The following is a 14,865-nucleotide window of genomic DNA, read 5'->3' as shown; positions in this document are numbered from 1 at the left end:
ACGCTCCTGTTCCAACATCAAACGGAAGTTTTGCCGAACAGCCGATCACGGACATCAAGTGTACACTTTTTTTTCAACAATTGGTAATGTATGTTTAATTTCGGTAAATCAGATCTTCTTCATGTATCTTTGTCTTTTTTTGACAGCCTGAGAAAAAAATTCCAAAGTTTTAGTTGTCACCCGTTAATACAACTGGCGATTGGCACAGTCATACCTTCGATTGTACAGCAGAACGAAAGCGCTCTGAAATATTTTACCTTTTTGTTTCGATCAAGTTTCCTTTACCGTTTGGAGCAACGAATGACTGCAAAACAGTCAATTGATTGTCAAACAATCACCGCACTAACAAAAAGCAGCCGCGCTATCGTATAGTTCAGTACTATGAAAAAAAAACAACCACTACATGTGCATGCAAGAAGTTGGTCGGACGCCGTCCGACACAAACAAATATTTTACTAGCGTCGGACGGACGCTATGCGACAAACTTTCGCTGTAGGTAGCCGGTTTGGAGACAAAAAAAGAAACGAAAAAATACATCACCTCTCCCAGCTCCCAGCTAGTTTGCAGTTTACACTCTTCAATATTAACGCAAGCGGGAGAACGACAGCTGAAAAATTATGTATACCAATGACATAATAAGAAAATTTTATTTTTAATTGCTGGCTGATTAACATCCAACATTACGGAAGGCTAGTATTTACTTTGCATATCATTACTGCAACATGTTTGTACATTACTTCTAAAACGTTGTTCTAATTGGTGTATTGAACAAGTCAACCTTTTGAGTTTTATGAAGTCACGTTGCCTGGTTGTTAGCTTTGATAGTAAAACAACTTTAAAGTGCCATGTTGCCGATTTCTCTTTGCGCAACTGTTCATTAATATAGGCTCTGCTCTTTTGCTTGGACATCATTTTGAAAACTGATAAGCAAATGTCAAAATTAAAATAAGAATTGCTGATATGTGATATGTTGTTGGTGATTTGACGCTTGGTTTGTTGGCATCGGCACACGATTTCGCTACGGGAATTCTTTTTCCAGATGAATACAAATCACGTAAGGTACACCGGGGCAAGTGGGACCTAAAACATGCGTAGTTTGGGTTTATTCCACTGTGTTTTCTATACCTATGATTATTTCAAAATTCTTTTAGCACAGAAACTCTTCAGTGGTATCACTTCGAAGGATTAATTACGAAAAAGGCCTATCAATTTACATGAAATGAATCTGGAGGAGCGTAACAAAATCAGATCACAACGGGCACCTTTATAATTTATATAAAACACAGATCGTGAGCAATTACGCTGTAAAGCATTATTGTAATGAAATGTAGTTGAATATGTCGTTGTATCCAATTCTTGCGAGACGTAATTTAGGATTAATCATTGTTTAATAGCTCGAAAATACGATTATGATCTGTTTCTTCTACCATGCCCAATTCGGTAGAGCTATTCATATGAGATAGTTACGTTTTAATAACCACAACACTTTATTGTTTCAATTCCATTTGCATATTTGCTTAATTATATCAAATTTGACTTTCCAAATTCAATTAACATCGTTTAGGTGTAATCAAAATGTGACCAAACTGTTTGTTCCCTCACAAGCTGTGCATGTGGGCTTCGTTTTTGGGGCCCCTTGGTTTAGTCTTTTTCGGTTTTATTTTAAAGCTTTACTGGTATAAATATTATGTAATTGAACTGAAAATGTTCGATAGTTCATCTAAAAAATGGTTTAAGACAGGAAGTTTTGTGCTGAAACACTTTATTTTTAATAGGTCCCACTTGCCCCGGGTGATTTGAAGTGCCGACCTAATTTCGACCCATTTTTTAAAGCCTTTTGTCAAATTAAACAACTAGTTTTCGGGTGTAATTTATTATTACACTCATTATGTTTACCTACTGTCAGAAAAACATGTACTTTTACGTAAAACCTGTGGCCAAAATATCATTTATAAAAAGGTACGTCAAACTTACAACGCAAATTGAAAATTACGCTCAAATTGAAAGTCCAATTTTGATGTTTGGAATGCCTGTTATAAATAATCTATAATTTTAATACATGCGTTTGAGTTGTATCTTTCATTTCTAGAAAGGTTCGGTTGGAGAAAATGAGGTTGAGGAGAGTTCTGAGCTCCGTTCCCACTTACCCCGTATTCCCACTTGCCCCGGGGTACCTTATACTTATACGCGGTGAGGTGTGCGTAAGATAAATGTCAGCAACTTCTATGTATAGAGACATTATTCGGCACATCTTTGGCACTATTGCGGCAACTTATTTGTAACATAACAATGCTGTAACAATTAGCTATACCGTGACCGCCCCTAATTCTGCGCAGCTCCTAATTCTGCGCATTTTTCGTTATATAAGTATTTTTTAACATTGTGCAGAACTATGATCATTGCGTTATTTTTTTTATAAATGTCTGTTGAATATTACGCCATTATTCACCAATGGGCCATAATATTTGAGAGCGAAATAATTTAACGTGAATCTGAAAGTATTTTATATCGCTGAAAACATCGTCGTTAGCACCAACGCTAAGATTGTCCTTCTAGAAAATTAACAAATTTATGATCGAAATTCTTTGCAATGATCAAATTACCCAGCATAATTAGAAAGAATAATTAGTTTGAGTTATGTTTGAGACAAAAAGAATGATTGCATGCATTGATTTCCTTAGAAAAATGCGATGCAATAATGCGCAGATTTAGGCACAGATTTTTTATTCATGTCCCAAATTCTGCGCAGTAATGTATCCTACGAAGAAAGCGCGAAAGAATACGCAACCACACCCAAATGGCTGAGGTATAAAGGCATGAAAATTCAAGTAGAATCTTTAACTTGCATTGATTTGAATCCTGATACAGCTTGGCAGGAGTATTTATTTTCACTTTTTGGGTGCGCAGAATTAGGAGCAAACATGCGCAAAATTAGGAGCATGGGCAGAATTAGGCACCGTGGATAAGTTTACAAAACGCAAAATATACTTAATTGTTGGTCGACTTATAATTCCCATATTTTTTACCAGATATTACAGACCGTAGTACTACACGTTGAGGCTATCCACGTTGTTAATTTAAATCTAGAATACTTAGAATAGCGGAAGAATCATAAAAATGTCTTAACTGCGCAGAATATGGTACGTTCACGGTATATCGGTTAATATTTTTTTGAAACGATGGTTCTACAATTGATGAAGGGACGGTAGGAGAAAGAAATGAAAATTTTTGGTGAAGGAGGGGAAGAGCGGAAAAGGAAGGGGGGGGGGTATTGGTAGCTATGCTTGACAAGTAGACATTTTGACTCCTACCTTTTGTCCAATGCTGGAAGGTGCATGGGTCGAATCAAGCTATAATCTGAGATTATAACCGGATTCGAACCCACAACACCCGCCAGGGCAGGGCATGCCCTGTTCCGGTTATAATCTCAGATTATAGCTTGATTCGACCCATGCACCTTCCAGCATTGGACAAAAGGTAGGAGTCAAAATGACTACTTGTCACGCATAGCTACCAATACCCCCCCCCCCTTCCTTTTCCGCTCTTCCCCTCCTTCACCAAAAATTTTCATTTCTTTCTCCTACCGTCCCTTCATCAATTGTAGAACCATCGTTTCAAAAAAATATTGATATATATATATGACCACATTTTAAGGTCAAGACTAAAAACTTGAGATTAGTCTATATATCGGTTGTCTGAACTGCTGTGTTATTAAAGTGTGCTAGTAGGGCACGCATACACCTACAAAATGTGAGGGTTTTATGATCACGTTATTTGAATGTACAAGAATAATGGATCAAGTCGAAGTTAAATAATTGCGTCAAGGCCAAATTTTGATCGTATCAGCCTTTGTGTGAAGAAGTTGTTAAAATTGAAGTACAACTGCTGCAGCTTCCTAGTCGGTATATGTCATTGGCAACCATTTCGTATAAACGAGCTCCACTACAGAAAGACTTTCAGTCGCTAGGAAAATTATTCGCGTCGGAACTGCTGCTGATTCGCATAAATAACTGCTAATGGCAAGCATGTACATTTAAAATAATTAGTAAAAATATTTGAAGTAGAGCAAGGAAATCAGCACCATCATAATGACTGCTTAAGTAGACCTGAATATGGGAAAGGATGTGGCTAGCGAGGGGCAAGACACTGTTGCTAATATATTACTTTACCCTATGGAAATATTTTTTCAACCTTAATATATTTACCGTTCCCACCAATAATATAACCTAAAGCCCTATAAAGTTATACACTTATACGACTTTAATAGGGCCTAATATAACAATATATGATAATATTATGAAGTGCCTTGCCCCTCGGTGGCTAGCTGGGAATCACACATTTGCTTCCAATTAAATTATGACTGGAAGCAATTGAACGGACTCAGATTAGGCCAATAACACGATCAATATTACGTTGGTGCAGACTACAGCATTGAACCAAAGGTTTTTTCTAGCAGCCATATTTGGGTCAACTATGACATATGATTTCACTTGTAGGACTACATCTTACGGGAAAGTTTCTGTTTCTGTTTCTGTTTCTGTTTCTGTTTCTGTTTCTGTTTCTGTTTCTGTTTCTGTTTCTGTTTCTGTTTCTGTTTCTGTTTCTGTTTCTGTTTCTGTTTCTGTTTCTGTTTCTGTTTCTGTTTCTGTTTCTGTTTCTGTTTCTGTTTCTGTTTCTGTTTCTGTTTCTGTTTCTGTTTCTGTTTCTGTTTCTGTTTCTGTTTCTGTTTCTGTTTCTGTTTCTGTTTCTGTTTCTGTTTCTGTTTCTGTTTCTGTTTCTGTTTCTGTTTCTGTTTCTGTTTCTGTTTCTGTTTCTGTTTCTGTTTCTGTTTCTGTTTCTGTTTCTGTTTCTGTTTCTGTTTCTGTTTCTGTTGCTGTTTCTGTTTCTGTTCCTTTTATGTGGCTTTTGCAACCAGCGTTAACTGCTCTTACATAAAAAGTTAGGTGAGGAGACAGGAAACTGTGAGAGTAATATCAAATACTCAAATTTAAATATTAATGTTACATTACATTCTCGTTTGATCTCCACTCTCAAACATACAAAATATTGTATGGAATGACAAAGAGATACCTCTGTTAAACAACGTGGATGCCGTTTCAACTTCGAGTCAAACCTCACCCATTACAGTATATACACAAAAGAAATCTGCCTTCAAGAGTGTCGTTTAAAGATGGCCTATGATCGCTGTGGATGCATTCCTCACTTTTATCCCAACAATAGTAAGTAATATATGTATAGTGCAAGGTGTAAGCTCAAAAAATTTGTTTAAAAAAATCGGACTTACAGAACTTAGTGAATAATTTACAAATCTTAAATTATTTTCCTAATTTTGAAAATCTCGCTGAACGAAAACCGCACAACACCTAACGATTACATCACGTGTTTTGTTTAAGTTTGTATTCCGTAAACATTCCATTTGCATTCTTCTCAAATCCCACTCACAGTCAAACATCCGAAGCCCGTATGCGACTACAGGACACTGAAGGTTTGCTTTCCCCCGCTGGAGGAGCTGTTTCTCGAATTTCAAACCCAAGGGAGCCACGACCAGGTCCAATGTTTCTGTGAACAAAATTGTGTTGCTTCAAAGGTTGTCGTCGAAAAAATGCAGGTGGGTGTAGAGAATAGAGATCCCTTTCTGGGATTGAGTTCTCTTATTATTACTTTGTTTTGTTTATTTTGAATCCGTACAGGTGAAGTGGAACATTAGTTCATTACTTAATTCATTACGCGATTTCTTCTGAATCATCTCTCTTGAGCTGAGCTAAGAAATTTTAATAACAAGTTAATTAGGCTAAAGATTGCTTGTTTTACATAATGCAAGAAATAATCGAAATCAAAATCGTACCTTGATGATTCTAATCTTTTAAATACGTCTATTAAATGCACATGTATCAAAGAGAGGTTTGATTGGGGGAATTGTCGGAAAAGTTATCCCAAGCCTCAAAATACTACTATTAGTTTAGTTTTAACAGATTTCAATACTCGTAATCCTTATCTCTTATTAAGTATAACGATCTGTTCGTGTTTTTCCTTTCCCACGCCCCAGGTACTCGTTGGCACCCGCAAGCTCCTCGGTAGCAACGGTGGACTCGTAATGATGAAGCGATTCCCGCTTATCCGCTTCAGCCGACAGGTGTTATTTACCTTCACTGATTTACTGGGTTCGTATTCATCGACCAGCCTGAATATCCTGGCAGCTGCATCGCAAATAACAAGCCACCATCTCACCATTTCATTTCCGTAATACCCTTACCTGCTCCAAACCAGCGAACCATTCTTCATTAGAACTATTTTTGTCGTGAAAGTTCGCCATTTGCCAGCCAGACGTCGTTAGCATTTCCGCACTCTCATTATGCGTTCTCTACAGTAACCGCAAACATACAAACAAGCAAACGACTGATGGCAGAAACTAATGGCCGTTTACCATTTCTTTCTCTCATTATATGCACTAACCCAAAGCTTATCGTGCCACATCCTTTTGCATCCTTTCCCTTTCCGAATCCGTACTTGCCTATCTCTATAGTTCAATTCAATAGACCGTACAGTTTCATTTCTGAGCCCATTATTACTTTACTTTCAGTATCCATCGGTGGAACAGCTGGCTTTTTCCTGGGCTTCAGTGTGCTAGGCGTGGTGGAAATTGTCTACTTTTTCACTCTTCGATTGCTCTGGTACATGCTGGGCCGCCGCTGAGAAAAACAACTTCCCGGAAATGGCGTACGGGTTCTTATGAATTATCTGCTTACTTACATTGCTCGGAGATAGCAATCGATAGCGCAGTAAATAACCATCAACCATAAAGTTAGTTTTTACCAAGATATTGGTTTACATAAAACATTGACTTGCAGCTTTATTAGCTTGCAAGTACCTATGAAAATGTTCACAGATTTTTTCGAAACCACCGACTTCAATGCATTAAACCTACATATTAAAAAATTCTTCGAAACTAGAAAACAAAACCAATAATTTTAGCTGTCATTGCTGTTATATAGACATTATCAATACCTTTACGTTTGTAGTGTTTAATTTTGAAGTATCAATAGCTTATTTATTTGTGATTCGCTTGATTATGATACTAGAAATATTACACTCACGGGACATTAGTGATTGTCCCATCAGTAAATCATATAGGAAATAATGTGGTAGCATTATATCATATTCACTAACAAACATTTTACAGTTGTATTTATAACTATACTAACGTAATATTTGTGAAAATTCTTATGAATTACATTTTTAAATTATCAGCCTAAGGCTACCTAATTTAATGAGATCTTTAGATCATTAAAATAGATTATGCATACGAAGGATCCCAAATTCCTACTTTGTGGTACAGCTGTTTTTACTAACATAACAAAGACTTATGGGATAAAAAATAAGTTAGTTTGAAACAAAATCGTTAAATCCTTTGCTTGTCCAGTCGTTATTTGTTGCTTCTCTTGAGTACCGTTAGGTCTACTTTCTGTTCTCCATATCCTGGTAGGTAAAAAAGTGTCAGCTCTTCCCAATGCATTGCAATGTAGAGTAAGGAGGGATAAAAGTGCGATTCAATAATTTATCAGTGCAGATTCCGAGTAAATTGACTACATTGGCATGGATGGGTGACAGCTTAAATCTATCGTAAACATTTGTTGTTTACGAAGCATAGTAGCTTAATTATGGATTAATGTTATTGTTGAATGTAGTATCAACGGGGAACAACTTCCAAAATTATTATTCTCCGACCGGGTGTAAAGAAAACAAATATTCCGGTTGTAGGTGAATATAATTTTCCTGTAGGATTATTAATACAAAAATAACAAATTATGCATACTATTTTAACTGGTTTAAGGTTAGCAAATAATTCGATATTTAATTAATAGATATAAATTAGTTCTATTTGTTAACTCACGTTTAGTTTGCTCCGTTGGATCCGTAAATTAAGTTTAGATATAGATTAATATATTCACTGTAAGCTTCGATGCTGGTACTAACACTGTAAATATAGGTAACCTAGTTTGTATGATTGTTTCTAAGTATATAAGCTATTTTAACTCATTTCGGCTTACCAGGTCAATCTATATTAAGATAGTTTTTAAGTTTAATACTATACTAGTAAAAGTTAGTTTTAAGAATACTCGTAAATACCACTAATTTAAATTTTTAGCTAAGATAACAATTTAGACTTGCTCTGTAAGTGTTTCAGTTTGTTTTGTTTTTTACTTTCTATTAACCGAATTATGACGGATACCTGTCAGTGTGTATCGGCCAAAGTATACGACTTACGGTAGGTGCGCTCATGGCCAGTGTGGCCAACAGTTATTTTAGAGCGGTTTTGATGTAATATTTCCTTATACGGCAAATACGATATTAACAGGAGGATGTTACTTGTCAAAAAATTGTAGCAGCGTTTTACATCACTCACATATTTGTTTTAAAAATGTGGTGAGAACAATTTACAAAATATGTCTCGTTTTTCCATAATTTGCTCAAACCCCATCAAGCGCCTACCGGGGCAAAAGTGCGATTCACGGACGGGGCAAAAGTGCGATTCATGGACGAAGCTAAAATGCATAGGTAATTATATTCCGGTTTAGGTACTGTATACAAAAGATACAAAAGATAAACGTTTGGTAAAGTTTCGATCTGGCGGAGGCTGCAGTACACCAGCGGAAAATAGAAAAGGTGCAAATTGAGAATATTCCTTTTTGAAACTTCGCAGATCATAGATTGAAGATATTATCGTTTTGTGAGCTACTGCTGTGCCGATTTCATAGATTTAAGCTTCGCACTTTTGCCCCGCTAATGGGGTAAAAGTGCGATTCGACACTTGATCAGAAAAATGAAGGAAGAATTTATTTTGCATAACACTATTACCCCAGATGATTTATAGTTGAAAGTGAAGATATTGAGCTATTGCATCAATATAAAATATATTTTACTGTTGTGCTTCTTTATATCTCATAAAAATTGATCTAATCCTAGGACAGGACATGACATGTGACTTCTTTTTCTTCTTTCTCTTCTTCTTTTCCAAGAATACAGCTGCAGTTTATGATAGAAGCCACTTGTCCTAGTTGATCACTAATTACTCAAAAATAGATCCAATCTGATCGAATAATACTTACATTTCGATTTAGTTTGTTTTATGTTAACACGTCACGATAAACAAACTCTTAAAAACCTAGTAACGTGATAAACTTGATTGTTTCAGGGTTTGCTGAGGTTTCCAGCAACACTTTTGCGCTTCCCTTGTGAATTTTTGTTTCTACAGTTGCACGCTTGAAATCAGCCAATCAGGAAGCTGGCTCTTTTTTGACAGCAAATTGGCTCTTTTGCGATACAACGTGTCATGTCCTGTCCTAGATCTAATCCATCTCCAGAGCCAGATCGATTAAGACAGCCGCCCGTCAAACGATACGCCGAACTGGAGAGAGCTGTTAAAAGAGCCGGTAGGCGGGACAAAAGAGTCTAGACTAACTCCCTAGTTGAACAAGGAGAGATCGCCGTCGCCAGTTGTGATATCTGCTTATTGTACGACATTTCTTACCAGGATGAATACAAAGATGTCGCTGAAGAACAGAGCTGGCCAGCTACTGACTGACCGTATAGAACAGCTTAAGCGATGGACTGAACATTTTGAACAACTCTTCCAAGTTGCCAATATCAGAGGCCAACAAAACCAGCAGCCACGGTGTTCAAAATACCGTTATTAAAAAATAAAATAGGCCATTTAAACGGAAAATGCCAGTTGGTTTGTATTGCCATCCTACACCTCTGAGCCAATTTTAAAAAAAATCGATCGACGAATTTTTGAGTTACGCCCTTTTAAAGTTTTAAAGGGCAGATTGCTCATATAAAGTAAATGAAAATCTTCAATGACACTTCAAAAATGAACGTAAATCACAGCCGGTATTGATTCTTTAAGCAGCATATGCCCATTGCCGATCATTTTAGGAGTTTTACGCTGTATTGGGACTAACCGGAAATGTTTCGGATTAAGTTATCGCTGTGGAAAATAGCCAGTATCGAACATGAAGAAATACTTATCATGCGACACCCCAAATTACGCCAGAATTTAAAAATTAAATCACAGACTGTCAGATCAATTACCGCACCACATTGGTTATATCTGGACAACTTCCGGGGACTTCCGGGAACACCCAGACAAGTGGCCAATTTCGTTCATAAACAAAAACTTATAGTGCGACACCTTAAATCACACTAGAATTCAATAATTAGATCAATGGAAGCCAAATCTGCTATCTAGGATCAGATTTGGTCATATCTGGGCATATTTGGGGAACTCCGGGAACCCCTGGGAAGTTAATAACACAATGTGGTACATTTTTGATAATAAAGACATGTTCGGAATTGGCCATTGTAGTTCTTGGTACTCAATTTGGCTTACTTTAATCTATTTTAAAAGTTTTAGTGTGATTTAAGGTGTTTTATGATGAGTTTTTGTTCATGTTCGAAATTGGTCATTTCCTAGGGGTTTCCGGAGCCCTCCAAACATGTCCAAATATAACCAAACCTGATCGTAGATAGCAGATTTGGCTTCCATTGATTTAGTTTTTGAATTCTAGTGTAATTTAAGGTGTCGCACGATAAGCTTTTGTTTATGGACGAAATTGGCCACTTGTTTGGGTGTTCCCGAAAGTCCCCGGAACTTGTCCAGATATAACCACTGTGGTGCTAGGTATTTGATCTCACTGTCAGTGATTCTGGCGTAATTTCAGGCGTCGCATGATAAGCATTTGCTCATGTTCGATACTAGCTAATTTCCACAGCGATAACTTAGTCCGGAACATTTCCGGCTTGTCCCAATATAGCGTAAAACTCCTAAAATGGTCGGAAAGGGGCATATGTTGCATAAAAAATCAATACCGGCTGTGATTTACGTTCATTTTGGAAGTGTCATTGAAGATTTTCATTTACTTTACATGAGCAGTCTGCCTTTTAAAACTTCCAAAGGGCGTAACTCAAAACTTCGTCGATCGATTTTTTTTTTAATTGGCTCAGAGGTGTAGGATGGCAATACAAACTAACTGGCATTTTCCGTTTAAATGGCCTATTTTATTTTTTAATAACGGTATTTTAAACACCGTGGCAGCGTATGATGCCAACAGTTTGTCGAATAAATCGCGTCAACTTGGAGACGCCACCGCTAGATGAAATTGAAGCAACAATCAAGAAAGAGTATGAAATCCAGTAAGCACCAGGGATAGACTGTATTCCAGCCGCGATGCTCAAAGCTGACCCATCTTTGTCAGCCTAGAAGATGCATCAGCTTTTCAGCAATACATTGGAAACCGAAACTTTTCCGGTGGACTGGATGCAGAGCATATTGGTCAAACCCATGCAACACACTTTTCGCACTTATGGTTGCAGAAACTTATTTATATAACTGAAATTGTAAGTATGCGGGTAGCCATCATCACCTCAAGGGTTTCCAATTGTATGCAAGCAGAATTACTGCAGAATCAAATTTATCTACCCAGCAACTTTCATATCAATGCTGTTCATAAAGGACCAGAAGGGGTTGGGTGGATCTATAAGCAATGTCACTTACATGATTCCACGGGAATATAAGACACTCCTTCCAGCATAGGCCTCCGGTTTCTAGATACATAACTACGTTGTGCAAACTTATCTTGCGTGATAATTTGTGTGCTAGAAGGGCGCGTAAAAATCCTCTCCGACCTCATATGACTTGGGCTGGTTACCACATCCCTCATTCAGTCATCGATTCATTCGATACCCTGATGCTCCAAACCCTTTACTATAATGATGGTATGCGGCAATGTAATAAAATATGTTATTATGAAGATTACTAAATATAGCAACAATGATGTTACCATTAAGATGAAATAAAATATATATGGGCAAAAATAGAACAATCTCACCAGCAGTCCTTCGAATGAAATAGAACTGCATCATTTGAGTTTCCATAAGTGCTTCCATTACTATTTTAATTTTTTCTTGTGGTATCCATGAGCATTATTTAAACATTTTTCGGCCAAAGTGGAGGTGCATCATGAGCTAAAACAAAACAAATGATTAAAATAACTTATATTAAGCTTACTTACTAACAAGGTCGTGTGGCTCAGTCGCAGTCTTGTGATCAGGCAGCCGGGAACCACCCAGCATCGCACCTCCTAGCTTAACTACTCAATAGAGCATTACCGGGTAAGGCCACGTGGAGGCACTAGGTAGGGGCTTTGGATGGCAGAAGCTATGTTGGACGCTTCCTCATTTGCCTTCCCCATTTCATATCCACTTATTTATATAACTGAAATTAGTCATAAATTGGTTGCTACAACTGGTTAGTAACAACTGTGATAGTAGAGAAGTCCTTATAAAAGGATACCTAATTGAATGCGGTAACTGGCGTGCATCACATTGCTCTTTATTACTCTCAAAGTACCCTGTAAGGTAAGCCTCGACCAGATCCAGGAGAAGATCGACGCTGCTCCCCGGCTACAGCAAGCTGGATTCCATGCTACCCGATCATGTGTAGAGCACATCATAACGCTCCGCATTATATTGAACCAGATCAATGAATTCTAGGAATCTCTTCTGCTGGTGTTCGTTGACTTCGAAAAAGCCTATGACCGACTCAACCACGAAAACATTTGAGACGCACTTAGGCGTAGAGGAGTTCCAGATAAGCTAGTCCATCTCATTGGAGGATCAGCATGAAGCATATTCGTGCAAGGTTTCGCACAACGGCGCATGAGGGTTACTGCTGGCATGAGATAGGGCTGCATTTTATCACCGCTTCTGTTTCTCATCGTTATGGATGAGATGAATAGTTGGAGCAATTGACAGTAGACCAAATCGAGGATTACGTTTAAATCCTCTAACGATGGAGGGGCTAAATGACCTTGATCTAACCGGCGATATTGTTTTGCTCGCACAACAACAACGTCTGCAACACTGAAGCGATATGCAGGGCAAGTTAGATGAGCTCTCCGGGAGCTCCTAGGCAGCAGGTCTCAAGGTCAATGTAGCAAAGACGAAGTCTATGGCAGTCAACACTGGCAATCCCACCAACTTCACAGTAGCGGGACAAAAAGTTGAGCAGCTGGACGCCTATCAATATCTTGGTAGCAAGACCGCGCCCGATGGTGGTCCCAAGTATGATATAATCACACGGATCGGAAAAGCCAGAGGTGCCTTTGCATGTCTGAGACATATCACTCTGCGTACAAAAACCTGGATTTTCAACTCAAACCTTAAATCCGCATTGCTGTACGCTGCAAAACGTGTTGTGCCACAGCGGAGACAACGCAAAAACTGCAGGTATTGAGGTATTTATTAATAGCTGTCAGCGATATATGATAACAGGATATCCAACAATGAACTCCATCGTCAATATCGGGCCCTATTCTCACAGTCACCTCACCTAAATTTTTTAGATGAGGTGACAATTTGCGATCCTCACAGTCACCTGGGTGACTCCGCTCACCTGGGTGACTGTACAAATCAAATGGGGCCTGTAAGGTGAGGTGACTTTAGATCATGTGACAGGAAAGTGAAAGAAGTGAGGTGAGGTGAAGTGACTGTGAGAATAGGGTCCAATATCATCAACGACCGATAGCAGCAGAAATTCGAGAACGTCTGTGGAGTGGATCGGACACACTTGAAGAAAGGACCGAACGAGATATACGGAGAAACACCCGACTGAAATCCGCAAGGGCAGCGTGGAAGAGATAGACCCTAAGACTCATGGCGACGCTGCTTAGCCAATGACATCCGGGCTGTTGATGACAGTTAAACACGGTCTATCGCAAAATATACATTTGATTTATAGAAACTCGTGTTATCGCGTCAAGACAGACAATCCTGCATATCCGCCATTTGTTGCGAACTAGAGATGGTCGGGTAGCGGAAAATTTGCCCGAAACCCGCACCCGTACCCGTACCCGCCTGGTTCGGGTCGGGTTCGGGTATTGAAAAAAAATGATTTGCGGGTTCGGGTCGGGTACGGGTTCTTAATTTTTGTTTTTGAAACCGGGTACGGGTCGGGTCTGGTATCTCTATTGATCTCTATTTAAAGATGGTCGGGTACCCGGGCCCGTCCCGTACCCGTCGGGTTGCGGTCGGGTTCGGGTATCAAAAATAATAAACTCGCGGGTTCGGGTCGGGTACGGGTTTTTAATTTTTTTCTTGAGCGGGTACGGGTCGGGTTCGGGTATTCAAATTTTCATAGCCGACCATCTCTATTGCGAACGGACTGGATGCAGGCGGGACCACACTATACTCACCAGCTTTACAGGGTCGTTTCACGGGGTCTCCGGGAGATCTTTCTTGGGCAACCTTTCATCCCTTTTGTACGTCTGGTAACTGGGCGTGTGCGAAGCGAACTTTTAAATATTGCGTAGAGAACAACTGAACCTAATGGACTTTTATAACCATTTTTGATGACACAAAACCCATACAATTACCCATACCCATACATTTTTTATACAAATAAACAATAAATCTGCTGCAAATAAGCATTGTCAGCGCTATAAGCGCGATGAGCAGTAAAGTAACCGCATATTTTGCTTAAATGCTTATTGGCTTGCATTTGAGTGGCATTGGTAATACTTATTGGTTACCTTGATAGTGCTGATGTTTTTTTACGACAGCGTTATTCGGAGTTATTTGTACCTGCTTTAAGACCGGAGAACTGACGATTGATGACAGCACATGACCGGCCATCAGTCCATTAACTATGCTCGATGCCGATCGGACATGACCCTTCAACCCGAACCTGTACGATAATTTTGGAAATGCTTGTCACATATAGCATCCAATTTAGAGTGCAATTAGAATCCATTGTTTATTCAAGCTTTGTGCCGGCATCCTTAGTTGAAATGTCTAGACGAAGATCAA

At 38.7% G+C, this 14,865-nt stretch overlaps 1 protein-coding gene across 1 annotated transcript in view; it reads left to right on the top strand.

Annotated features, from left to right (window-relative positions):
• Window positions 1-6,693, top strand: part of LOC128740443 (sodium channel protein Nach) — a 32,836-nt gene extending 26,143 nt beyond the window's left edge. Inside the window, exons 7-10 of the mRNA XM_053835981.1 lie at window positions 5,065-5,219; window positions 5,445-5,608; window positions 6,047-6,161; window positions 6,581-6,693. Coding sequence (XP_053691956.1) covers window positions 5,065-5,219; window positions 5,445-5,608; window positions 6,047-6,161; window positions 6,581-6,693 — 547 coding nt within the window. The remainder of the gene's footprint in view (window positions 1-5,064; window positions 5,220-5,444; window positions 5,609-6,046; window positions 6,162-6,580) is intronic.
• The last annotated feature ends 8,172 nt before the right edge of the window (window positions 6,694-14,865 follow it).

This window comes from Sabethes cyaneus, chromosome 3 (genome assembly GCF_943734655.1).
Source record: "Sabethes cyaneus chromosome 3, idSabCyanKW18_F2, whole genome shotgun sequence".
Classification (NCBI taxonomy): Eukaryota; Metazoa; Arthropoda; class Insecta; order Diptera; family Culicidae; genus Sabethes; species Sabethes cyaneus.
Note: the sequence above shows the minus strand (reverse complement) of the source record. Positions and strands in the feature narration are given on the sequence as shown.